This window comes from Adiantum capillus-veneris, chromosome 17 (assembly GCF_014529385.1).
Source record: "Adiantum capillus-veneris isolate H3 chromosome 17, ASM1452938v2, whole genome shotgun sequence".
NCBI classification, from domain to species: Eukaryota; Viridiplantae; Streptophyta; class Polypodiopsida; order Polypodiales; family Pteridaceae; genus Adiantum; species Adiantum capillus-veneris.
The window spans coordinates 137,211,853-137,238,792 of NC_140947.1; the positions used below are offsets into that span (position 1 = coordinate 137,211,853).

General features: G+C 45.0%; 1 protein-coding gene across 1 annotated transcript in view; it reads left to right on the top strand.

Moving 5' to 3' along the window:
* Positions 1-23,473, top strand: part of LOC147438154 (putative DEAD-box ATP-dependent RNA helicase 29) — a 63,048-nt gene extending 39,575 nt beyond the window's left edge. The window contains exons 4-11 of the mRNA XM_086487488.1: positions 337-468; positions 568-631; positions 15,079-15,155; positions 15,229-15,281; positions 15,599-15,680; positions 15,788-15,844; positions 22,311-22,440; positions 22,877-23,473. Of these exons, the coding sequence (XP_086343614.1) occupies positions 337-468; positions 568-631; positions 15,079-15,155; positions 15,229-15,281; positions 15,599-15,680; positions 15,788-15,844; positions 22,311-22,440; positions 22,877-23,106 (825 nt within the window). The 3' untranslated portion in view covers positions 23,107-23,473. The remainder of the gene's footprint in view (positions 1-336; positions 469-567; positions 632-15,078; positions 15,156-15,228; positions 15,282-15,598; positions 15,681-15,787; positions 15,845-22,310; positions 22,441-22,876) is intronic.
* The last annotated feature ends 3,467 nt before the right edge of the window (positions 23,474-26,940 follow it).

A 26,940-nucleotide genomic window follows, 5' to 3' on the forward strand; every position in this document is an offset into this window, starting at 1 on the left:
TGGAGAGAGATCTGTTGATATGATTCAAGCTATGTGTGACAGCTTCCTGAGAAAAAGCATGAAACATTGAGTTACAGTAATGTAGGTGGAAAGTCTGAGTATGTATTCTACCATCATTTTCATGATATTCAAAAGTAACCAAAAGTCTATTTCATTATTTCAGTTTTGACCTTGTCAATTTTCTGGAGGAGACATCATCGATTGTGCAGCTATAAAAGTTCTTTTATTTCCAAAAAATCAACTTGAATTTGCTATGAGATCTTGCCTTTGTACAAGTATTGAAGCTTGGAACTTTTTGTGAAGGTATTGATTTATAATGAGTATTTACTATGACAGACACCGAATGCAAGTGGGGTTGAAGTAATGAAGAGAAAGCGAGCAATACATGAGAAAGTAATCGATGCGAAACAGAATCAGCAGCCGCAGCGTATGGGTTTAGATGTGCTTTATGACAATGCAAAAGAAAAGGTGCTCTTTGTTTGGTTGGTAGCATCATGTCCTTTTGACACATGCTTGCAGGCTTCATTTTGTATGATATGTTATTGCTGCTTTTGTTTCTATGTCTAGTTGGAATTGCCAGAGGAAGGTGGGGCAGGTCTGGGTACAAACAGGCACAAAAGGAGGAGAAAAGGTGGTGGTTTTTCTCTAAGATTTACAAGATGCACCTGCGCAGGGCTGTTTTAAAGCCTGTTGATTGCTTATTGATCTTTGTTTTTTCGTTTTCAAATAAAAGAGCTAGTCGAGTTATTTTATATGAACAATCCATTTTACTGCAATATTAGTGTCTTTTTGTTTGAATAATTTTAATGCCTGTCTGTCATACTTGAAAAGTTTTTTTCGAAGATGTAGGAAGTAGTTGACCAGATTGAAGAAAGAATTAAAATAAGGGAGAATTACCAAAATACCCCTCAAATTTGTGGAAATTCCCAAAATATTCTACAAAAACATAAACACGTATTTAGAAAGTTGTAGCCAAAAATAATCACCCACATACCCAAAAATGGTAGCATTTGTGTGTGTTAATATGGAGCTATTTTTCTCTTGAGTCCATAATACCATCAAGAATCCGCATTTTGACATGCTCAATTGTTTGAATAGACTGCTTTGTATAGAAACTTGTAAGAGATTACCATTTTTGCCATATTTTCTATTATCACGAGGGGTAGATTGGAATTTTGGAAAATTTTGAGGCTATATTGCGAATTTCAGTCCAAAGTTGAGGGGTTTTTTGGGAATTTTTCAAATTACAGGGGTATTTTGATAATTTTCCCTTAAAAATAATTTATGACTTTTCTGTGGTATGTATACTTCATTAAGGTAAGTTGTACTTGTGCAGGCTGTTCTAGAGGCTGTTGATTGCCTTTTGCTCCCTTTTTTTTTTTCCGAGGAAACGATCCTTCTATTAGTTAATGAAACTGCCCATAGGGTTACAACCACCTCTACAAGAGAGGGCTACAACAATCATGAGGGGGAGACTCTCCCAATGACAAAAACAGCATATGTACAGCCTCTCTACGCTCCCGCATGCGTTCGGAGCTGCCCTGGAGTCTCTCGAACTGTCCTCTGAGAGTATGGATCAGCTCTAGCCAAAGATCCTGAACTCTCTTTGCTGGTGGTAACAGGGCAAGCCTCGAAGATGCGGACGCAGCTGGCCCGTCAGATGAACCAGAGTGTCAGGCCGTAGATGAGCTCCCAACACTCCTCTCTCACTTCACCACTCCTGTGGAGTAAGCTTTGTAGCAGGCTGGAGTTTAGGTCGACCCCCCTGCATCACTATTATCCTGCTGGTGGATGATAGCTGAAACTGAAGTGCCGGGCCCGTGAGAGTGGACCAAGCAGCTGCCCCCCAAGTGTACTGCTGAGCTGGCATCAGCCGAAGAACGCGAAGCCAAACCTGCTGTGCCAAAGGACAGTCCCAAAGACTGTGGCGTTGACTCTCCACAAGATGGTCAAAAGCTGCGCATGCTGCCAAGAGATCACTATGTACTAGGCAACTCCCAACTGCTGTAGCTCGATGTGCAACCAGCCACTGAAACAAAGTGACTCGCCTCGGCTGTCTGGAGTCCCACAACCTCTCTCAAAAAGCTGACAAGAACTCAGCTGTGAGACCCTCCTCCTACCAATGAGGTGCTGCAGTAGGACGAGCCTCTTTCCGTGCTGCCAGTATGTGACGTCCCAGTCGAACAGTGTACTGAAAGAAAGGGACACGTGGATGGTCTGATGAAGAGAGAGGGTCCCTCCAAAACCACTTTCCAGGATCCCACTGCACTCGTGCCAGTGGACAACTCTCCCAAGCCCACAGCCTCCAGTGGCGAGTTTCAAGAGCTGCTGGGTTAGGATCTATGACACAAGTCCTCCCGCAGATGCCCACAACTCGGATCCTCTGGAAACAGCACTCTGCCACCTGTGGGGCTTCTACTGAAATTCGGTGTAAGCGTCCCTCGTCGTGTAGCTCGAAAAATAGGGAGGGTACAGTCTTTGAGCAAGCCCGAACTGAGATGAGAACCTCCAGTCGTGTGAAGGCCCCTATCCATCTGGGCGTTGCTGACTTGAGAGGTGTGAGCCACTTAGCTGGTAGTGCCTCTGAGGTGTCCTGACACATGCTCTGCACCCCTCTCATGCCCTGTAGTTGGATGCCCTAAAGCTCCTCTGACAAGCCTTAGAACTGTAGCCAGTCACCTAAAGTGCGTGCTGGACCCTCTGCCATGGGACTCCAGGAAACATGAGGCCTACTACCAACCAAGTGGCCTCTCTGAGTGCTAACCATGGGGTTCCAAACAAGGGGCTGTCTTAGGCGCTCCTGCGTGCAAGTAGGCTGACGTTGCTCTAGGCCTCTCCGCAGCTGCTCCTAGGATCCGAGTAGACTCACAGCGAAGCGGTCCTCCTCTCCTGCTCAGGCCAACTCTGCACATCTTTGTGAAAATCCATATGGTCGAAGGTCGCTAGGGGCCTCCAACCTGAGGCACTCTAGCACTAAGCCGCTAAAGCAAAAACTCCTTCCAGGGCTCCTCCCTTGGAAGAAGTCTCTGACGACAAAGCTCCCTAGAAGGGCTCTGCTTTGCTGTGCTGGGTCTATGATCCCCAACCCTCCCTGAGAACAAGGAAGAATGATGACCTGCCATGCCACTTGGCCCGGGCTATCTGAGTGTCACGCCCCGACCAAAGGAAGTTCGTGATCAGCCTCTCTACTTGAGTGATGTAAGAACTTGAAAAAATCCAACAAGAAGTGATGTACCACATAGTAGCCAACAACACTTGGTTGGCCACTACAACTCTGCTTGCCAGAGAAAGTCGTGCGGAGCTCCAATGTAACAAATTCCTCCTGATGGACAGGAGGAGGGGAGCAATCTGTTGCCCAGGAGACAAGTCCAAGCCAATGTGATAGCCTAAGTATCGAACTGTAGTCCTTGGGTGAATCCATCTGAAACCCTCACCTGGCAGCCAATCAAGCGTAGGAACACTACCAACCGAGAAAGCCACTGTCTTTCTCCAGTTGATTAGTGCGCCTGATGCACAACAAAAGGTTTCAAGAGCCGGCTCAAACCTCTGTAGGTTGGCCTCCTGGACATCCAAGTACAAGACTGAGTCGTCTGCAAACTCAGCATCCAGTAGCTCATCTCCCCGAATAGGGAGCGCTAAGCCACGTAAACCAGCCTGCTGTGAAACCAAAAACGTGCTAATCGCCTCAGCATAGAACAGAAAGAGGAAGGGGGCAAGAGAGCAACCCTCTCTGACCGAATGTGTGAGCATGAAACGATCACCTCTACCTCCTGACAAAAGTACTTGACTGTGTGCCCGTCTGTACAGAGCTGACACACCTCTGATCCAAGCATTTGAGAAGCCCATCCTGCGTAGAGTGCCCTCCTAGAAGTCCTAGTCAACTCTATCGTAGGCCTTGTCAAAATCGAGAAGAAGTATCATCAGATCCTCACCATGGAGACGTGCGAGGGTCGATGCCTCCCAAAAAGTAAAGATGTTGTCAAGGATACTACGTTCCTTGACAAAACCTGTCTGTGTCCCATGTATAATGCTCTCTAGAAGTGGCTGAATCCTGAAACTCAGAGCCTTGGCAAGAATTTTGTAGGATGAGTTGAGGATCGTGATGGGCCGCCACTGTCGAATCTCATCCAAGGAGCCACCCTCCTTGGGAATGAGGTAAATCAGGCCCTCACTCATGCTATCAGGCATCTCTCCTGTGTGCAGGATGTATTGAAAAGCGTTGCAGAGATAAGAGCCAAGCAATACCCCGTACTCCAAGAAAAAGCTGGGAGTAAAACCATCCTCACTTGGACAGCTACCACGGGGAAGTGCTGTAAGGGCCGCGTGTAGTTCCTCTAGCTGAAGAGGCAGCTCAAGCCTCTGGCGCATCTCCTCAGTCACAAGACAAGGCATCTCTGCCCACACCTACTCTCTGCATGCATCTTGACGCTCTGACTGCAGCTTTGCAGACAGTAGGTCCCGGTAAAAGTCAGTAGCAACTGCACGCATGTCCTCTGGCTCTGAAGCAATTGACCTGTCGGGCCTCCTCAACTGGTTGACCTTGGCATGCCTCAAAGAAAGCCCCTGTCACTCTATCACCCACTTGGGTCCACTGAGATGCGTGTCGATGGAAAGCAAACTCATGGCGCCTCTCCTCTGTGCTGACGAGCTCCTAGCGAGCCTTGCTGCAACTGCTTCTCCAACCAAGGCTTGTCTGGATGCTGCTCCTGCATCCTCTGCAAGGAAGCAACGCCCTGTCGGAGATGCTGCTGCTCCTCTCTCGCTGCAGCCAGGCGGGCCGAAGACTCCCCTGTCCCCATGCTCGCCATCGCCATCGCCCTCCCCCCCTTCCTTTCCTGTTCACTACCCGTCTCCCTGCCCGCTGTCTGCCCATTTGCTCGTTGCCCTGCTCTGCCCCTGTCCGCCTGCCCACTGCCCCTAGTCCATGTCCTCGTCCACTCCCAATCCTGCTTGAGTGGTCTTGACAGCACTTTCGACGTGCTCGGTCTTGCAGGAGGTCTTCGTTCGTCGACGCCTCTTCGCCTTTTTTTTTCACAGCAACACACAGATGGAGGCTCAAGCTCCGCCACAGAGAGACTCCAATGAAGTCCCCTCGCCCGACCCCACTGAGCCACCATTCGATTTGCTCATACACTGACAGAGCAAGCGAGCCTAGCCGCAGAGGTGGAACGCCTTCAGGCGACTTCCGTCATTTGCAAGATTCTCGGCACCAGACCCAACAGAGGAGAGCTGCATGATCTTCTCCAGACCCGCCTTCTAGCAGAGGTGGGCAAGATCTTGGATGTGCAGTTCCTCGGACGCGGCTACTATCAGATAGAGTTCGAGACTTCCGAGATGGCGGCCAAGGTCATCGCGATGAGCCTCTTGGCCATCCGAGCAGTTCGAGCCCACTTTCGACAGTGGAGGGGTTTTGATCCAGCTACAAATGTTTTGGTAGAGGAGGCAGACCTTCCCATCTCCGTCTGCTTTCCTGGTTTGAGGAGGGAGTACCTGCCACTCTTGTCCAGGATAGGCTTAGAGATTGAGACTGTCCTGGAGACACCTCGCACGACAGCCTCTATAGCTGCCAAGGCGGCCGGCATTCCCTCAATACGTGTTCTGCGGTGAGTATTCTGGCCTCCTAAATCAATGTTTCATTTGTCGACAGATGGGCCATCTTGCGAAGGCTTGTCCTCGGAGGATACTGTCACAAAGTGATGACGTGGCGGACAGCAGAAACCCTAAAAAACTGCCAAAAACCCTAATTCGCAGCAAACCCTAATTTCTGGAAACCCTAACTGCTGGCTGAAACCCTAATTTCTGGCGCCAGTGCCACGTGGCAGGGGTGTACGGATTTTCCGAAAATTGCGCCGCAATTTGCGCTGGCAGCTTTTGGGCGTTGCTTTTTGCATAAAAGAGAGAGAACTTGCTTTTTTTTAATTTAAAAAAAAAGACTCTCTCTCTCTAAGAGAGAGAATTGATGCTTTTGATTTTTAAAGCTTTTGGGGCTCTGCTTTTGGGCATCCCTTGTAACCTTTAAATTAGTGGTGAGGGCCTCACTTCTCAGAGCATCTGGACGCAGAGTTTGAGAGTGAAACCCTAACCGCTCTCTTGTACTTTGATGATTGATTAATACAAAAAGAAATACCGAAAGGGGCGCCAGTCTTTGGGGCCAATATCTCTAGGCACGGAACTCCGCCGGGCCAGTGCAAATCTATTGTGATCTGTGAATTGTTTTGAAGTGGTTATTTGGTGCTGTCGCGGTTGATTCTTGACTTGGAGTGTCCAAGTTTGTTACAGTGATATCAGAGCCCGGCCGATTTCTCTTCTACGGGAAATCCGATCCCCGAATTTTTTTTCCGCGGCACCTATGGCTTCAGGTAATGATCAGTCGACTCCCTCTGCATCTGGAGATGCGGGCTGGGATCACAACGAAGATTCAGACAAAGAGTATGGCCCGCCTTGGCCTACTCAGGCGGAGCAAAGAGAGATGGAGCGTCGTCAATTGATTGGCGATGCAACAAAGATGATGCTCAATTTTGCCAAGGACCCGAAGATGGCAAAATATATGAACCAGACCTCTTTGGAAGAGGTACAGATGGAGTGGCAGAGAACCACAACACCACTCCCGAAACCCGCTCTCAAGAAACCTTCTGCCTCCAAGAAAATATACGGAGCAGGAACTGGAGAACGTGGTTGATGCACGGATTGCTCAGCTTTTTGACACGCAAAAGAAAGCCAAAAAGCACGGCAAAAAGCAGAAGAAAGGCACTGACTTCCCGGGATATTTGGGTCGTCGGTCGACATTTGACAAGGCAAAGAAATTGAAGAAGCGCGTCAAGTTTGAAGACCTACCCAGTTCTTCTTCTTCTTCTTCTTCTGACAGTTCTTCTAGCTCCTCGGATTCGAGCAAAGAAGACAGAAAAGGTAAAAAAGCGAAGCAAGAAGCAACGCTTTGGAAAGGGCAAGAGAAAGGCAAAGAAGGCTAAATCTCGCCCAGAGACTGACAGTTCTACTGAGGACTCGTCTACAGACAGCTCAGATTCCGATGACGGAAAGTTTTATGCGAACAAGAAGAATTTTTACAAAGCCAACCAGTATGACTTTCTCGAAGATAAAAGCAAGAAAGTCCGAGAGTTTAAGGAAGGTGGCCACTCGATCAGGTTTGATACTTTTCAGGATACTCAGATGCTTCGAAGGCTTTGTCTTTTATACAGCAGTTTGACATCCATTTCGCGGGAGGACGCTATTCAGAGCACTCCAAGATTCGGAGAGCTGCCTCTTACTTTAAGGGGAATGCTCGTACTTGGTGGTCCACGCTTCTATTAAGCAAGACTGTGCCAGTTACATGGCTGAAATTCAAGAGGCTTTTTATTTCTTCTTGGTTGACTCAAGAGTTTGAGCGAGATATACGAGCTGCTTGGAACCATCTCCGGATGACCAAGAGCGATACAGTGAATTCTTACTGTGAAAGATTGTGGAGCTCTTTTCTACCCGCCTCTTCATTCAAGAAGATCTCGTTCAGAGAACAGATTGAGCGGTTTACCTTGGGTCTACCAACAGAGATCCGAAATCACTGCTTGGAACAGAAGTTAGCTTCTGATCAGGAGTTGATGAGTCATGCGAAGCGGGGCTTTGCCATTCACTCTGGCAGTCTGACCTACCCCACAGATGAGGCCATGACACAACGAGCCGAACAGACTTCTGGGAATGAAAGTAGAATGAAAAAGAGCAACCCAGAGAAAAAAAAGGATGCACGACCCAAGCTTACTCCTGAGGAGAGAGCTCGCTTCATCAGAGAGGGGAAGTGCTTTGGATGCGGGGAACATGGACATATTTCCGCAAAGTGCCCTGATAAGGCACAGAAAGAACAGAATGATAAAGACGACGACAGGTCTGAGAGTTCGAGAGCAGCTGAGGAATGTGGCAGAAAAGGCAGATAGAAAAGCAGAACTGGTACCACATGGCGTGGGACCTGCACCGAATCTAATGAATGAAAGTACAAACTTTGCCGCTTTCGGGGCAAAGTGAAGGATCAGGAAGCTCTTTTGAAGGAGCCAAGGCCAACTTCTTTTCACTTAGAATTGGCGGCTCGATTTGGAACTACGCTCGACAGACTGACGCCACAGGCGGAGGTAGTTCGATTGGCACCCGGATGGGATGTTGCCATTACACCGAGCATTGGCAAACTTTGTTTCCAATGACAGGGGTGTTCAGGGCACGCGAGTGACGTTCTACCCGGGATCCCTTGGTACCACAAGAACTACGCCGTGGTTGATTACCGGGCCGAGAAAGCGACTTTGATAAATGAAGGGCTTAGAGATTGTACTTCATGAACTTCAGTTTTCTTACTCATTCTTTTGGGAGAACTGAACGATGGATAAAAGTTGAATATGTTTTGACCTGAAGAAAAGAACGCCAAGATTTTTTTCTCCACGCTCATGCCGATTGCTTTTGAGAGGGCCTGAAGATCATACCATTGATCTGATATCTGGAAGGATGCCACCGAATCGGCCACCTTATCGTGTGAGCCGAGTACAGAATGAAAAGATTATGAACTCAGTGAAAGACCTCTTGGAAAAAGGGTCTTGTCCAACCTAGTACTTCACCGTATTGCTCTCCAGTTTTGTTGGTTTTGAAGAAAGACGGATCTTGGAGAATGTGCATCGATTATAGCACTCTCAACGAAATCACCATCAAGAACAGATTTTTGATTCCTAGGATCGATGATATACTCGACAAGTTACAGGGATCCTCGTGCTTCAGCAGGATTGACTTGAAGAGTGGATATCATCAGATCAGGATAGCGCCAGGAGATGTCTACAAGACTGCTTTTCGGATGACTTTTGGGTTATTTGAGTTTTTGGTGATGCCTTTTGGCTTAACCAATGCTCCTGCGACATTTAACCAGATGATGGATAGGATTTTTCGAGAGTACAGGCTATTTGTTGGCACTTTCTTTGACAACATCATTGTTTTCTCCAAGAATGAGGCAAAACACAGAGATCATCTGCTTCAAGTCTTTCAGGCATTACGAGATCACAGGCTAGTGATTAATGCAAAGAAAAGTGAATTTTTTCCTACCAGAGATACACTTTTTGGGACACATTGTGTCAGCAACAGGAGTGCAAATGGACCCGGCCAAGATAGAGACTATCCGTGATTGGCCCGATTTGAGGAATGTCCATGAAGTTAGAAGCTTCTTGGAACTGTGTTCGTACTACAGGCGGTTCATACGAAAGTTTGCAGAGGTTGCTTCCACTTTGCATACCTTGACACCGAAAGGAGTACCTTTTTCGTGGGGACCCACAGAGGTGACTGCCTTTCGGACATTGAAAGAGAAATTGACTACGGGACCTATTTTGACTTTGCCGGACTTGCAGAAGTCATTTGAAGTATATTGTGATGCTTGTGGTTGTAGTCTGGGTGCGGTCTTGATGCAAGAAGGCCATGTCATAGCTTACGAGAGCCGTTTGTTCTCTAGGCCGGAGATGACAACACAGATCTATGGGAAAGAGCTTTTGGTGGTTATCCATGCTCTTACTCAGTGGCGGCATTACCTACTCGGAGCGGATTTTACTGTCTTTACAGACCATCAGAGTTGGCTGTACTTCTTGTCATAGAAGCAGCTTTCGGAAAAGCAGATGCGGTGGACGAACATCTTGTCATAGTTCCACTTCCAGATTGTCCATGTGCAGGGACAGAAGAATGTGGTGGCAGATGCTTTGTCTCGGAAACTGTTGGTTCTGGCTATTTCCGCGATACATCATAGGAGCTTCGAGGATATGGTCGATCAGTATGCCACAGATACAGATTTTGCAGATATTTTCACACGGATACGGGATGGGGAGATAGTAGCTGGATACTCCCTTCGGGAAGGCTACTTGATGAAAAAGACTATGTTGTGCGTTACACAGCCGTTGAGGGAAAAGGTTATGACTGAATGCCATTGTCCACCTTTTACGGGTCACCGCGGCATTGCTACCACCATGAAAGGGGTAGAGAGATATTTCTTTTGGCCGAGACTCAAGAAAGATGTGGAAGAGTTTGTGCGCAGTTGCTTGGTATGCCAGAAGGTCAAGTTTAACAGGCATAAAGCACAGGGATTGTTACAGCCTTTACCCATACCCACCCGCCCCTGGGAAAGTATAGCAATGGATTTCATTTTTGATCTCCCGAGAACATAGAATGATCACGATGATTTTCCGATTACATGGCACGTCTGAGACGATTGTCTTCGACAGAGACCCCAGATTTATGAGTTTGTTTTGGAAGGCAATTTGGGAGAACATTGGCACGCGGTTGCAGTTCTCGTCATCGTTCCACTTGCAGACTGACGCGCAATTTGAGATTGCCAATTCAGTGATTTTAGATTTATTGAAGTCTTGTATCTCGGATAAGAAGACTCAATGGGAAAAGAACTTACCTTTGGTGGAATTTGCCTAAAATAACACGATACACTCTTCGACGGGGAAGACGCCATGTGAGATTGTTGAAACTGCTGCGAAGGTTCCATCCTTCCTGAGCACGAAAGATTAGAAATTTGAAGCGGATGAATATTTGCGAGATTTGGATACGGCTTTTGCCAAGGTTCGCGAGACTTTACAGAAGTCTCAAGAACGATAGAAAAAAGCAGCGGATCGCCATCGTCGCGACTGGAAACTGAAGGAGGATGATTGGGTGCTCTTACTTTTGAGAAGGCACGCCTAAGAAAGAAAAAGGGAAAGGAGAGGCTTTTTCCAAAGCTTAGTATGTGATACTACGGACCTTTCCAGATTACTGACAAGATAAATGATGTCTCCTTCCGATTGAAACTGCCAGATACTTGGAGGATTCACAATGCATTGCATGTGAGTCTCTTGAAACCTGTTAAGGGTGATGTGCCTGATGATGGGGAGCCTGATGAGCAACCCAAAGTGGAAGAAAACGAGGAGATCCTTGTTCCTGAACAGATTTTGGCACATAATGATACGAAGAAAGGTAAAGTCCGAAGGCGGTTCTTGGTTAAGTTCAAGAACTTTCCTGCATTTGATGCGAAGTGGATGGAGGAGGAGGACCTAGCAGATACTCCTCGGATTGTGAAACTTTACCTCGATGCTTTTGGTTTAGCATAGTCTACTCCAAATGGAACCCAGAATTCAGCTTGGCTGAAGATCTGGTGCAGTGGGATGCACAAGAGAGGAGTTACTCCACTCCTTTGTCAACAGATGCCTTGATTTTGATACTAAAGTCACTGATGTCTCTTTGAGCTTCAGGGATACTAAGAGCTGACAGTATTCTGCTGGATGACTTTATGAAATGGAATTCCTGATTATGATACTGATTTGTTCTTGACTTCTTGTGAGTGCAGGAACTGATAGACGAAATGACTGCAGCATTTTGGTCTGATTGATCTCGAATAGACATGGTTGCAATAGGGGTTAATCAATCGGACATCGTTGAGGTCCCGATTGGACCTAGATGTGATTGCTAGCTACATTGCCGATAAATCATGGTCTAAGATCCGAATGAATGTTGAATGTCATGTGATGTCCTGTGATGTCGTGTGATGTGACTGTCGATTTTGTACATGTGCTAGATGTGTGTTCCTAGTACGTAGGTACTAACAGTCAGTGTCTGCTAAGACGGTTTATGGCTTTTGTCGGTTTTGTAGGCGTAATCGCGGTCGATTACAATGTTTTCAAGAGGGGGGTATGTCACAAAGTGATGACGTGGCGGACAACAGAAACCCTAAAAAACTGCCAGAAACCCTAATTCGCAGCAAACCCTAATTTCTGGAAACCCTAACTGCTGGCTGAAACCCTAATTTCTGGCGCCAGTGCCACGTGGCAGGGGTGTACGGATTTCCTGGAAATTGCGCCGCAATTTGCGCTGGCAGCTTTTCGGCGTTGCTTTTTGCATAAAAGAGAGAGAACTTGCTTTTTTTTAATTTAAAAAAAAAAGACTCTCTCTGTAAGAGAGAGAACTGATGCTTTTGATTTTTAAAGCTTTTGGGGCTCTACTTTTGGGCATCCCTTGTAACCTTTAAATTAGTGGTGAGGGCCTCACTTCTCAGAGCATCTGGACGCAGAGTCTGAGAGTGAAACCCTAACCGCTCTCTTGTACTTTGATGATTGATTAATACAAAAAGAAATACCGAAAGGGGCGCCAGTCTTTGGGGCCAATATCTCTAGGTACGGAACTCCGCCGGGCCAGTGCAAATCTATTGTGATCTGTGAATTGTTTTGAAGTGGTTATTTGGTGCTGTCGTTGTTGATTCTTGACTTGGAGTGTCCAAGTTTGTTACAGAGACCTCGACCTACACCACAGGCCTAGCCCTAGCCTTCAAGGGCTGGCCAACAGCAGCAAACAGAGTCACAGAGTATGCAGGCAGAGCCACCCTCCGAGCTTGGGGCTCAAGCGGAGGAGGGTTGGCAGCAGGTTCGTGGTCGACGTCGACATGGGCCATCGCGCCAGCGTGGCACTCAAGAGTGGTCACCAGGCTCCTGCCCAGCAGCAGTGGGTTCCCACTGGGAACCGATTCGACCGTCTTCAACAGGACGAGGTCCCTGCTCCAACCTCCACCTCAGCCTCACCCTCGACAACCCCTCCTCCCCTCGAGTTCCCCTCTTCCGCCCCTCCTCCTCCACCTTCTCCCTCTACCTCTCCATCTCGCCCTCCTCCCTGTGTCGCTCCCCCTCGCCGCCCCTCTCCCCCTTCTCCCTTGAGCCCCCTTGCTCCCACATCTCCTCCCGCTCCATCCCCGTAGGCGTCCCAGGGGGCATGACCTTCCTCGGTTGCTAGGAGATCTCTTGGCAGCGCTTTTTCCACGAGTCGCTTGGCGAGAGAGGGACAACCTTTCTTGTGACCCCTCTTTTGGTGCAGACGCCCCCCTTTGTAGTAGCTCCTCGTGGTTTGACGAGCTTTGACATTCGTTGTCGTTGGGATTTCTTTGCCTACGACTTTACATGGTTTCTCGACGACCCCTCACCCGACCTTGAGGGAGCTTGCTTCAGAGTGCATGTACTGTTCCTTCCAGCTAGGAGGATAGAGGCCTTAGACTCAGTGGTTGGCTTTTCTTTTCCCCTATGCGGGAGCGACCAATCTGAGTGGACTCTAGAATCAATGCTAGAGTGGTTGCAGGCCTGTCCCTAGAGCTCTCTCATCACATGGGAGACCTAGGGGTTATAGACTTGGTTCAGACTCTGTGGCCGTTGGTCAAGTTTTCTGTGACACCTCAAGACTCAGCAGGGTGTAGACACATTGTGGTTCACTTCTTTGCTGACAAGCAGAGCCTGCCATGTTATGTACACATACATGAGGACTCCTGGACAGAGGAGGTTTCTTTGCGCACGGCTCGTTCTACTTGGGCTTGGACTAGACACTTTTGGCAGTCATGCCTATCGCGGGGATGCTGGGATGCGAATTATTCCCCATCCAAGCTTGCCTCGAAGATAGCACGGTTAGCTGCTGCTGTAGCATCAATTCTCTCTCGCTCCCCATGAGGATCGTCTCATGGAATGTGCAGGGATTAGGTGGGCCCCAGTTTCAGCGTCAGAGGGGCCGACTGCCTCAGGAGCTTCAACGATGCCTTGTGGGAGGAGAGATTGACCTTCTTATGCTACAGGAGCATCATCTGTGTGAGAGCCGCATTAGACGTTGTGGTCAGCTTTTGCGTGGACAATATGGGACTTTTTGGTCAGCTGCATTTGGACCTGGAGGCATTTAGGGAGGGGTATGTATGACTATTGCGGATTCTTTGCAGCAGGCCATTGTGGGCAGAGGGATTATTGTGCCAGGCAGGGTTTAGTGGATCACTATGCAGGTTTTGGGTTGCCTCGTGGGCTTCCTGAACATCTATGCGCCTAATGTGGCGAGTGCACGTGCAGAGTTTTGGTCTGAGGTTCAGTCTTTGCCACAGGCAGAGCAATGGTGCATTGGTGACTTCAACATGCTGGAGGACCCCTCTGACAGGATTGGAGGTAGCCATACTACTGTGCATGGAGTTGAGTTGGCAGCTTGGGAGAGGTTTTGTATGATTGCGGGTTTCAGATGTGTGGCAACATTCTAGCTTTGTGAGCCCCCCAGACAACCTGGCCTTCTCTTGTTCGGACCACATAGTGGGAGGAGTGAATCTATCTCGGAATCTATCTCGGATAGATCGCTTCTACACTAGTGACCTCTTCTGTGACTTGGGTGGGATAGTTTGCATTCTGGCTGGGACTTCCTTTTCGGACCATGCACAGTGACAGATAGACAGAGGAGGGGGAGCATGATGCTATGCATCCCTGAGAGGGTCTTGCTGGACAGATAGACAGAGGAGGGGGAGCATGATGCTATGCATCCCTGAGAGGGTCTTGCTGGACTCTGTGCTCAGAGAGCGAGTGGTTTAGGGTTTAGACATGCAGGACTCTCCTGCTGACCGAGTGGCCTCAGGACTTGGGTATTGCTCCTTGCAGGACTTGAGTGATCCTCACAGTGACAGATAGACAGAGGAGGGGGAGCATGATGCTATGCATCCCTGAGAGGGTCTTGCTGGACTCTGTGCTCAGAGAGTGAGTGGTTTAGGGTTTAGACATGCAGGACTCTCCTGCTGACCGAGTGGCCTCAGGACTTGGGTATTGCTCCTTTTTTATACCTTTACAAATAAAAAACATCTCACAAAAGCTACTTTTTGTAATCAGTTCAACTTTAAAATGCAACGGAATATGTTCAGTGTTTTGGTTTGAGTATCTTAAATACCTATTTGGCAGTGACCCAAGTAATGTTTTTTCCACAATCTTGAAAATTTTGATTTGAAGAGAGCGAATGTAATATGCCTTATGTTTTGGTATCTAGAAGGGAGATTACATCAAACTATGGCTTTTCTCAGGCACTGCCATCTGGTTGAAGCCAGCTTCAGGGTAGTCTCAGAGTTTGTAGTTCTAAACCTATGAGGCAAACCCTACGCCATTGAAATCAGGTGTTTCTGTAGTGTGGTTTTATGAAATGTCTGCTAGCGTAAAGACTGGCCCCCCATCTCCTACGCAGATTGCATTCTCCAGTAAATGGTTCCTGTGCTTTTTGTGATTTTTGAAGGGTATTATTTATTAATTTTTTTAATCTTTTCTGCATTTCAAGATCAAAGCAGTACAAAGAAGATTCCTAAAACGTTTAGGGATGATAATTTTTACATCAGCAGTGTACCGGTTAATCGGGTAGGACTTTTTTTGGTGAATTTCCAAATATTGACGAAAGGATTTTGTTTGATTACTGTTCTCATGAATGTAGCATGCTGAGACTGGTCTGGCAGTCGATAACGCGGATAGAATGGGCTCAAATAGGTATGTTGCAAATTACTATCTTACGAGCAACTTAGTGATGGCTAAATTATACTTGCTTACGATTTAGACCTTTCTGTCTTCCCGATTGCACCCTTATGCATGCACCTTTTGTAGAATAAATGCGTATTCTTGTGCTGATGAATTCTGTGTCAAGGTTGTTTGCGCCCCACCCTAGGATCAAGATTTCCTCTATATATCGCTCTAGAACCGTGGGGAGCACTTATGAACTTGCTTGTAAGAATAAACCACTTGGTGGGTAAAGAATGGACCTTTTAGTGCTCAGTGCTATAACTCAGATAAACTTCTTTCGATTGCAGGATCGACAGAGAGGTCTTGGATCTGCTTCCAGACGAGCAAGAAAACATTCAGAAGCAGAAAGCACTTTATCATTGGGACAAGGTGAGTGACAGATGTTGCTTTAAATTAACTTTTCTTACAGCATATTTAGGCGTTCTGTCATACAAGTTGGGTTGTGACTTTTCCTGTGCTGGCAAACTGTTTGTCAGAAACACAAAAAGTTTGTAAAGCTGCATCATGGGGAGACGGTAACAGCTAGTGGAAAGGTGCGTGTGTATTTGGCAGGTTGTCTGATTATTTCTTTTTTCGTTTTTACCCCATGGAGTGTAAGGAAGAAGGTTGAATTTTCATGGAGTCTGTGATTGGCCGACTTTAGAGAATTTTCAATATTAAAACCTTGAAAGCTGATATTTCAATGGTATAAAACACAAAATAGTGTCAGGTCTATCTAGACACTTCTTGTAGATTCTAGACCAAGAAAAAAGGCCACGAAAAGTGGAAAAACGTTTCCCTGCATGATTGATTGACACAAACCAAATGTCTACCCTGGTATGAAGTTTAGGCAATCCATACTTGAGGTGTGGTCTTGATTCCTTTCGTGGTCAGGATGCATTTTCTCATGGTGTTGCTGCAATGGTGTGAATGACATTCTTTTGGGAGTTACTGTGTAACAAACAGTGATTTTTTATGCTGAGTAAAATTGAACTAGAAGTGGAGGGAATTTTTTTTTGCACAAATTGATCCTTCTATTAGTTAAAAACCACCCAATGGGCTACATCAACCCCTACCTTGAGGAAACAGGGAGTGTCCCAAGGAGGAAACATGAAAAAATGGGGGGGGGAAAATGCCAAAGAGGTGCCTGTACTGCCAGCAATGGCCATGTTCCATGGTGAGAAGATGTCCCTTTTGCGAAAGGCTAATGAACGCTTCGCGCCACCAATTTGAGGTGCCCTGAATGCAAGGAAACTGTCCACTGAGAGTGTGAATTAGATCATAGAAAGCCGAACGGTCAGTGCGGGTGGCCCGAGTCGGAAGCATCGAGCCCTCCTGAGAAGGCAGATGACAAGACCATTGATTAGCTCCCATTGTGGATCCCTTTCGTGAGTTCATTTCTCAGCTGAAAACTGTAAACCTATGAAGCTAAGGCAACACATGCCAACAGAAAAGAACAACTTGAAACAACTTCTGCACTTTAAAGACTTCAACTGAAACGGGAATACCACACTTGAGACTAGACACAATGTGGAGGAGTTCCACTCCCAGATGCATTGGCCCCTACTATGTGGTGATGCGCATGTCACAAAGGGATGATGTATGTGGTGCTCTCCTGCTACATTGTTGTGGATTCATCGCCTCACTAGTGGCTTTCCGGTTACAATGGTATTAGTCGATTCTTCTTTTACGGAGGATCTTCTCAGAGGGTTTGCCTAGAGAGTTAATGCTTGAAAGACTAGAGGAACACACCATAGAATTGATCCTTGGCAGGACTTCTCTGAATCGACCCCCTTGCAGATTGGGCCGTCTCCTTACAGAGTGAGCGTGCTCAACAGGAAGGGATCATGAGCCATTTACAAGACGGCCTATACTGCTATACCAACTACTCCCTCTAGTGCTACATCTGCTGAGTCTCCTAGTGGCACCATCGGTTGGTAACCACATGCAAACTTGTCACATTCCAAGTGTGTTTAAAGTCAGTTTTAGTGATTCTCCCATCGGCATGTGGTGATAATCAGTGACAAAAAAATGAAGATATGCACGGAATAGCATCTCTCTCTCTCTCTCTCTCTCTCTCTCTCTCTCTCTCTCTCTCTCTCTCTCTCTCTCTCTCTGTGTGCCATTTCCCTCTTGAATAACAAGTCTTGAGTTCAGCTCTCCTCGTCGGAGAGATCTTTAAGGTCTCTTGGGATAGTTTCCTACGACGTTAAAACAATCTTCTTCTTCTTCTTCTCTCTCTCTCTCTCTCTCTCTCTCTCTCTCTCTCTCTCTCTCTCTCTCTCTCTCTCTCTCTCTCTCTCTCTCTCTCTGATTAGAGCCAAGGCCTCAGTTCCACATGACATCATACGAGCGGAGCTGGCTGCCCCACCTATGGAGATTGAGGCACTTACCAGATCAATATCATTTGTACACAGCTTATGGGACACCACCAGGGACAGATATGCTAGGCTTGCTCTTGAGTCATCTAGACAGCTGGCATTACAGGGAGATACATCATGTTGGTATGCACAGATGAGCTCATTGTTTCAGATGCATGGTTTCAGCATGGACAGGCTGCCCCCTTTCAAGTATTCTCTTGATGCACCATCTTTGGCTCTTAGACGGATGGAGATTACTAGACTCATTTGGCAGGATCTTATCCAGCTTGATACCAGGAGGACATGGATAGAGCCATCACGGGAGTTGGGTGTGAAGAAGGCTTTCTATAAGAAGCATCTTCTCCAACTCACGATAGACGGATTTGTCACACGGCCCAGCTACATGGACACACATCTATCTCATGGGTTACGATGTGCCATAGGCCAAATACGCACATCTTCACACCAGCTTGGGATTGAGACAGGTAGATTCAGAGGCATACCAGCAGACAGTAGGATATGTCAGTTATGCCATGTAGAGCCAGAGACAGAGTTTCACTACCTATGTCACTACATAGTCTACTATGAGATACGGGGACGCTTTCACTGTTTATTCAGAGATGGTTTTGACTCGTTAGATAGAGTCATGAGATATCAGGATCAGAGATGTCTCGGATTATTTCTACTTGAGATACAGAGACATAGAGACTCTCTATTGAGAGGGCATAGACAGAGACAGTCCCAGAGACGCATCTCAGATTTCTTCAGTCCGAGTACCACAGAGGCAGGGAAGCCACCACCACCACAGAGCTCGGTCCCCAACCATACACACACCAATGGTACTCTCATTGATCGAGACGACCACGACTCAGGAGGGGAGTCACGCAGCACCGACGGGGATTGCGGCAGAGGATCCACAGGATTCTAGCACGACACCCAGAGTGTCGATCAGGATAGGCTTCATGCTACTGCTATATTGTATCATGGTGACACTTATCCCCAATTTGTACCTTTGTGGCATTATATCATTGCTCAGCTTACTAGCCACCATAGGAGTCGGTAGCACTCCTATCTCAGTTTCTAGTTTGTAGTTTTCTTTGTTTGTAACCAGGCTTGGTACTAGATTCACCATTGTAATCGTTTTGGTCTCATAGGTCATTTTGGCCTTTTGTAGACGTTAATATATCATTTCATATCATTTTATTTCTCTCTCTCTCTCTCTCTCTCTCTCTCTCTCTCTCTCTCTCTCTCTCTCTCTCTCTCTCTCTCTCTCTCTCTCTCTCTCTCTCTCTCAGATCAATATTTTGAAGTGCTAAAAGTCTGTTCCAGTGCGTTCTTTCAATCAGCACGTGATACCCTCCCGTTACAATGCTTTCAAAGCTTCAATCGTCTGCTTTTTTCAAAGCACACCCGTACCTTAAAGAACATACATAGCAAGATGGCGCTTCTTGATTCTACCGAGTCCGTAAAATTCCTTCTTGATGAACTCCGGGACGTATTCTCGAGGCACCCTCAGAAGAACCTCCCGATTTTGCAGAAGCTTTGAACAATTTTTGAACTACATGTTGCCTCCTCGGTTGCCTTAGGTTTTTCCTCCGTTGACACAAGAAAGCACAAGGGTCTCCTCTGACAACCCACACAGTCTTCTATTGTGATCGGGGGAGTTTTCAAGAACATGGTGCAACCATCTGACTTTTACCCGGTGCAACCGCCTTTATCACCGCCGTTGCCACCACCTCTTCCACCACCACCACCTGGGTATAATGGTTGGAGCTCGTATGTCTACCCCTATCATCCGCATCCTTGACTTGCAGCGCATCAACCCAAGGACTTCAAGGATGGTGGATCTACAGTGAAGTTTTTCACCTTTTCAGGAGTGACAGATAGAAAGAAAGCTTTACCGCTCTTGTAGCAGTTAGGGAGCTACAATGAAGAATTAAAGATCTCTCGAGGGGCCCCTTTTTTCAAAGACAATGCTATGCAGTGGTGGAGTTCTATAGCTACGAAGCCGCACACTCCAAGGACTCAGCAAGCTTTCAAGAATATTTTTGCATGACATCCTTATTTGAAGTGCAGATTCTAGCAGAATGGGGCAACTTGAAAATGTTGGCCATGGAAACGATGGAAGAGTACAACCTGAAGTTCCTAAATATCTATCTTCTGGTGTCTTTCTTCAAGCTGATAACCTTGGAGGACGAATGTGAATGCTATACCATTGGACTGCCATCACCTCTACATAAACACTATTTGCAAGTTTCAACTATTCAAAGAGCTTCTGGACCATGCTGCGGTCGGCTCAAACTTACGGATTTGTCACGGAAGATTGCACTCAAAATCCTCGACGAGGAACACTTGCTATGTATGCCTGAATAAAGGGGATAAAACACCGAGGCAGGCCTCCTTCAAAAACTGTAGTAGGACTTGTTCCAGATATTTATGGCATCCATGTAATGCAATGCCTATGGACAGATACGTGGTCATAAGACTTTTATCTTCTTCAATCCAAGAGCCAACAAGGATTTTATCCATCCAGAGTTCCTCAAGCAGATGGACTTTGGATACGATCAGAACTACAGGTGGAGTTAGCCCTTGGGGAAACTAGTAAAATTGTACCTTTCACCATCCAAGGGTACCATGGCAAGGTAGACTTCCAGGTCATGAAGTTAGGGCATTGCAACGCCCTTTTGGGCATGCCTTGGCACGACAAGAGCGATGCTACCATTCAGATCTAGAACCGAACCATAACCTTTGTGCATAATGGCAAGCCAGTTGTCCTTCGAGTTCCACTGACCGAGACAAATCCATAACGATTTTAATTTTGCTTTGTATTTAGATACTTTTGAACTTTGCGAGAGAATACTAGTTGTAGATTGTTTGAAATAGAATTTGTCTGCTTTAAACTTGTCTTGGTGCCAATTGAGTTTATTTGAGCCTAGTTTAAAAGCTGGTTTCAATACTGTTCGGAAAACCTTTAGATGACGTAGGCTACGGTCTGGGGAGCATCAAGTTGTATTTGGTCCTCTATACAATGCAGGCTGTGGTCTGGGGAGCGTTTGGTTGTATATATGGCCTGTGAATAACTCATTTCCCGGGATTCGGTTTTGGGGCAAGTATTCATGGGGGAGTTTATGTCTTTATGTCTTGTGATTGCATCTGTAATCATCTGTGTTGCATCGTGATTTGTGAAGCATATGAATCTGGTGCATCGAGACACCCCTTTAAAGAATAGCGCGATCTGGGTGTGATGGCTAACTTTTATGCCGGAATATCAAGAGCTCCAATGCGGGATGAGATGACTTGATGTCCCTCGCATTGAGGAATTGTATGATATAATGCATGCTAGAGAATGTGCTCTTTGGTATTGATGGGTATTGACATGTATGCATAAAGGCAGTGTCTGCATGTCATGTGCACATGGCTCTGTGTGCCACGTGGACACGCTTCTTCGACTTCTAGAGCCAGTTTTCCACTTCTTACTAGATAGGAGTGTCTAGAATTCTAGGAAGATTAGTATCGGCAATTTTGTGAGCTTGTTCGCAGACGTGCATGTCCGGAGCGTGGCTGCTTTTCACCGACGGCTGCTCCCTCTACACCGTGCCAGTCCCTTCTTGCCTGCTGTGTTTCAGCCCGAATCTGCAGATGTTCCATCAGCTCGACCAGGTGACCTCCACTCTCCCCCTCTCCTCCTCTCTCCTTGCTCCTTTTTTCCATCGTTTTGCTTCCTGCGACACTTGTTTCTTTCCTCCTTGTTTTCTGTTTCTATGCGGGTATGTAGCTTTCTTGTCTGACTGATTTCTGCTTGTTTATATGCTTGCCTCTGTGTGGCTTGTTTCTTTTGTATGTGCTGCATGTGCATGTGGGTTTGCCTGTGCCTGGTGTGAGTGGTTGCATGGTTATCTAGGACAGGGTGTGTGTGTGTATGTTTGCGTGTGCTGCCTGTTTCATGCTTGTTCTTTTACTGTTTTTTCCTGTTTGTTGGACAATGGAATTTTGGACTTGGATAGGTGGTGTGGTTTGGAGGGCTTGTGAGTGGATTTAGCCTCTTCTTCAGATTCGCATCATGCCTTGCTTTGTTTGCAGACTGAAGAACACCATAACCCCGTTGATTGATGCAAGGGATGGCTATAGAGCCCTTCTCTCTTCTGGATTTTGATTCAGAGTATATAGACGATGGTAGTTGGCTTTATGAGATTCTTGGTGGAGTTTTTGGCCTCGTCGAGTTCTTGGTAACTTGGTACAACATTTTGCTTCAGCTTTCTGCCACCACCTTCCCTTACTCCCTTGCTCCTAGTTTTTGTGGTATCATAATATTACCCATCTTTTGTAACCCAGTATCACCGGTAGTTTTTCCCCTATGGTTTGTGGTGGTTGTATATCTCAGGGTTTTTTTCTCTATCAGATCCGTTATATTTGTGTGCCTACGGGCTGATGAAATGCTTGCGGGCCTGTAATCTGATTACGTAATACAAAAGGGTACTAAGCCCCATTTGATTACATAATACAAAAGGGTACCCCCTGAGAGAGAGAGAGAGAGAGAGAGAGAGAGAGAGAGAGAGAGAGAGAGAGAGAGAGAGAGAGAGAGAGAGAGAGAGAAGAAGAAGAAGAAGAAGAAGAGGAAGAAGAAGAAGAAGAGAAAGAGAGGCGCTTTTTGTCTGAACAGGTCAAAACTGAAAGTGGTACAAGGATTAATGTTAACAGCAGGGGCATCTATAAGAAATGGAAGGAGAGGACACATTTGCAGGTCTCGAGGCACAATGAAGAAAACGAATCAAGATCTCCTGGAATGAGAGGTATGCAATCTTTTCAACCCACAGGTAACTTGGTACAACATTTTGCAACCAGGACAAAATTCTTTCTTAAAACCAATTTAAGAAGGCTTGGAGAAGATAACAAACACTAGAGGGCAGAAGATGACACTGGCAATATTTGTGGGTGTTTGAGTTTCTTATGCACTTAGTAGATTTTGAGAAATTTAGGAAGGTATAGCCCTTGGTGGTTGGTAGCTATTAATGGATGATTTATGTCCATCGATTTCATGCTGATCATTGCAGCTTGATTGATTACATCTTCAAAAGGTATTTTTGCTCACTTCTGGCCAGGCTGATGAACTCAGGGGCATTGTAGGGTATCCAGTCGTAATTGATGCATGTTTGAGTTCCCAATAAATTACATGCTATCTGAGCTTGAAATGTTCTTAGTGTGATCTGACATTGTTCTGATCATCAGGTTTTCACAAGAAAGCAAGCTTCGAAGAAAGCAAAGGAAGAGCTAAGGGTACAAAGTACTCAAAAGTGCCAAACGCAAATGCCCGGGATGAGATTCGAAATATTGATCAAGTGCGAAAATCCAGGCAACGAAACCTGACCACGCAAGGCTTGAAAGGCAATAAATCTCACAAACTAAAGGGAAAGTCCAACAAGAAGGGTCACAAAGGTGGCAAAGGAAAGCGTAAATGAGACTTGATCTGAGTTGATAGTTTATTTTTAGCCGCTGATGGTGTTCCATTCTGTGAGTCAAAAGTGGCTTATCAATATCGGTTGTCAGTTTTTGTTAGCAGTTGTGAAAGCCACTTATTGTTGAAGTTCTTGAGTGTTGTGGTAGATTATGTGCATTGCTGTCTGTTGGAACACCGGTCAGCTTATCACATTTTTGTAAGCGAAATCAGACCTTTATTTTTTAATCAGAGGGTCATAGAGCAAGGCTTTTGGATATATCTTATACCTGAGATAGTTCAAACATGGGCTCCTATTATTTTGTTGCAGTAAGGAGCTTTTGGAGAAATATTGAAGAACATGATATTATGAAAATAGGTGTTGGCAACTTTATGGTGGTTGGTTTTGGTAACTTGATCGAATATTTTTGTCATCGTGTTAATGTTAAAAAGACCACCTTGGAAATTTTATTTATTATAATTATGTAGCTATTGCCTTTATTTTGGCAGGCTTTAGTATGTGAGGGAGAAAAATGCCTACATTTTCTTGGGGTGTTTTTTTGAAATATCTTTTTGTGAATGGCCCCTGTATTTAATACCCAAGTTGGTGATTCCTATCAATCTCAACGCTTGGTGGGGAATGGCAAATGTTTTTTTTTTTTTTTTTTGGTTGCAATTTTGCAAAAACTTTGATAGGGATAGCTGCTTGATAATTGCGAAATTCTATGATGATCTTGACTATGGCCAAGTATGCAGTCATATGTGTTATGCCTTTTCCTCCAATGCGTGCAATTGGCCATACATGTCGACTTGGACTGTGATCGCATGTGAGGCACATACATGTGGGCAAGTTTTAGTTAGGCATAAGTGCACCTTTAAAATGCTTCTATGAGTAACAAGGCAGCCTTTTAGATCTGAGGAGAATCAAGGGCGGGCATGGTGAACCAATTGCTTGTCCATGTGCTCGACTTCTCTCTCTCTCTCTCTCTCTCTCTCTCTCTCTCTCTCTCTATTTTGACCCAGAAAGACTTCAGGGCAGATATTTGGACACCCTCTTTGTAGCTATTTGATGTTGTATCCTGGACGACCTATTAGCCTCACCTATCTCTAGTGCGTGACTATAAGTTAGCTTATGATATCCTTGGATCATGTACCATCTACATTGTGAGATTGAAAGCATCTCTATCATCATGTTGGAAAGGTTGCAAAAACGAATGGTAGGCTGCCTTGAAGTATTTGAATGAATGATGAGACAACACTTATCCCTCTTAACATGTTTTAACTGATGAAAGCTTAAGAGGTTATTGAAGTTGGACCTTCTACGCCTTATTTGTAACTCATGAATGTGTATTTGGTATAGCAAGCTTATTCGTACCATAATGCACGATTTTCAAGGTGGATTGTAGTTTTCTTGTGATGGAGATTTCGACGACTACAGCGACTTCAAAAGAAAGATAAAACCTTATGTCACTTGATAAGGATCCGCTCCAAGCGTTTGTCTTTCTTGCGAATTGTCAACATTTTTGGTGTCGAAAAGTTGCGTACATGGAATGACAGCTATTTGGAAGTCTCCTTACTTTGATGACCTTACTTCCGAACTTGTAATAGGATTTCAAAAACTGAAGTTATAAATAACCTAGAATCTAGTTATCCCAATATAGATATAATTGCAAACTATAGTAAGACCTCTTATCCATTGTCAATCATGAACATCAATCTAAACCAGATAGCCAATATTTTTTGTAATAGTTTGGTAAGAAAGCTAAGTACGAAAGGGTTAGTGAAACTATCTAGAGGCTAAGCTCAACTATGAAACATTGACAACAACATTAGTTTAGATACCCATATGATCTATATCAATACAAAGTGATACTTTGTATTGATGTAAAGTGATCTTTATCAATACAAAGTGATAATGTTGATTCCATCTATGCTATTTTCTAAAATCAAGGTGAAATGAAGAGGCAAAAGGCAAACCATAAAATGAATTAATTAAAGGGGGGAAGTAAGTGCCACATATGGTGTCTCATGTCGTTTCACCTATTTTTGGATGTTTGTGGCTACTCATTTTTGTGCTTTCAAAAATCTTAAGTCAGTTGAAAGTATTTATGATAGAACCCAAAGGCATAATTATGGTATCAAAGCCTAGCTTGCTTCTTCTTATATTCACTGGTTTGATCCAAGAGACTTCGCATTCTCAAATGCAAGGATTTAAAAAAAGAAACTATGTTATTGCAGTTGTAAGAACTGTTTAAGCATGAAATTGTCTTGAAAGCTCTTGTATTTTTTGATCAAGATAAAAGGAAGATTATGGAGAAGCTCTTCTCCATGCATAGATTACACATGGAAGCATGAAAATATTTTCTAACCATTTTCATGTTTTTATGGCGCTGCTATAGGTGAAAAGGAGACTTCAAGGTATTAGGGAGATGACTCTTCTCCTCTCAGACTAAGATTTCGACTTTTTTTTCAATCTTTTTTGAAAATCCATCATAGGTCATCAAGAATTTCCACTCATAGAAAGAATCTTGCACTATAAGTGTAATAATCATGGTCCTGAAAGTGCTAAGCAAGTAACCATAGGTTTTGTTGCTCTCATCCCAATACCTTGGAAGCATATCAAAATTCAAGCAATGATAAATTTATTTGAGTTTGCATAATCTTATTTCTTTGATTGATGAATGTCATGTAATTGTTCACCCTTTGAGAGTTTATACAATGGCTATATGATGCTTAGCCGTGCTCTATGACTAATAGTCCGTGATGTTTTATATGTGGATGTTGCCCTTTGAACAATGTGAAATATGATTAGTTTCTAATGGTAATGCTCTTGCTTGCCTTTGTTAGATCTTCTTAAGTTTTGATGGTATTTTTTTGATGTGGATTGTATTTGTCTTTTTTTTTTTTAATTTAAAGGATTTTATGGTAAACAGTGGGACATAGAAAGAAAAGTGCTACACGCACAACACTAGAGACTGCCATCGACCTATAGAAAAGCCCAATCAAGACTAACCAAATCCCTAAAACATTGGGACAAGCAACAACTAACTTTCCACAAGCAACAACAATATCTGCAATTGTAGTTCGATGCATCCCAGGTAGGCTTCCAACCTTGAAAAATAATCGATCGATGGGTTATCTGATCATAGACACTTGCAAACAAATGGCGGTGTCATAGGTCCCAATCGTCAAATATGCAAGTGAAAGCACTACTGTAGAAACCATTACAGATGGATGTATAGCCATGATTCAAATTGGATGGAACACCATCATAAATTCTATGGGGAAAATGATGCAACCAAACGGAGATATGAAGTTATCCAACATAAAGAACTACTAATAGATGAGCAAGTGGAGAGTGAGCAACACATGAAAACAATCAAAGAGTTGGAGCAACACATAGAACATCTAAAGATGATTAGCTTCTACCTCAATGCTGAGAAGTGGAAACTCGGCAAAGACCTCCAAGAACACAAGTCTGTGTTGGACCAAAAACAAGCTGCCAATGATAGTTTGAAGGAGGTACACAATGTAATGAAATAGTCTATTATGGAAAAGTATACCTACCATACTTTGGTAGACATTACTGATTCTGAATGTAGCCTCACTCTAAACCTAGAAGATTTGAAAAATCTAGTGTGACAAACATGAAAGAATACCTGGTGGATAAAAGCATTAGATATACTAGTGCCTTAGCGATTCATGCACTATTGGAACATATTAAAGCAAGCCAAAGATGTAGGAGGATGAAAGTAGAGAAGCTAAGGCATAATTGAAGAGAGAAGATGATGATTTTGTTGATGATGATGATGCCCTAGATGCTCCAAATCAAATCTAGGGAGTAGAACAAGATTATTAG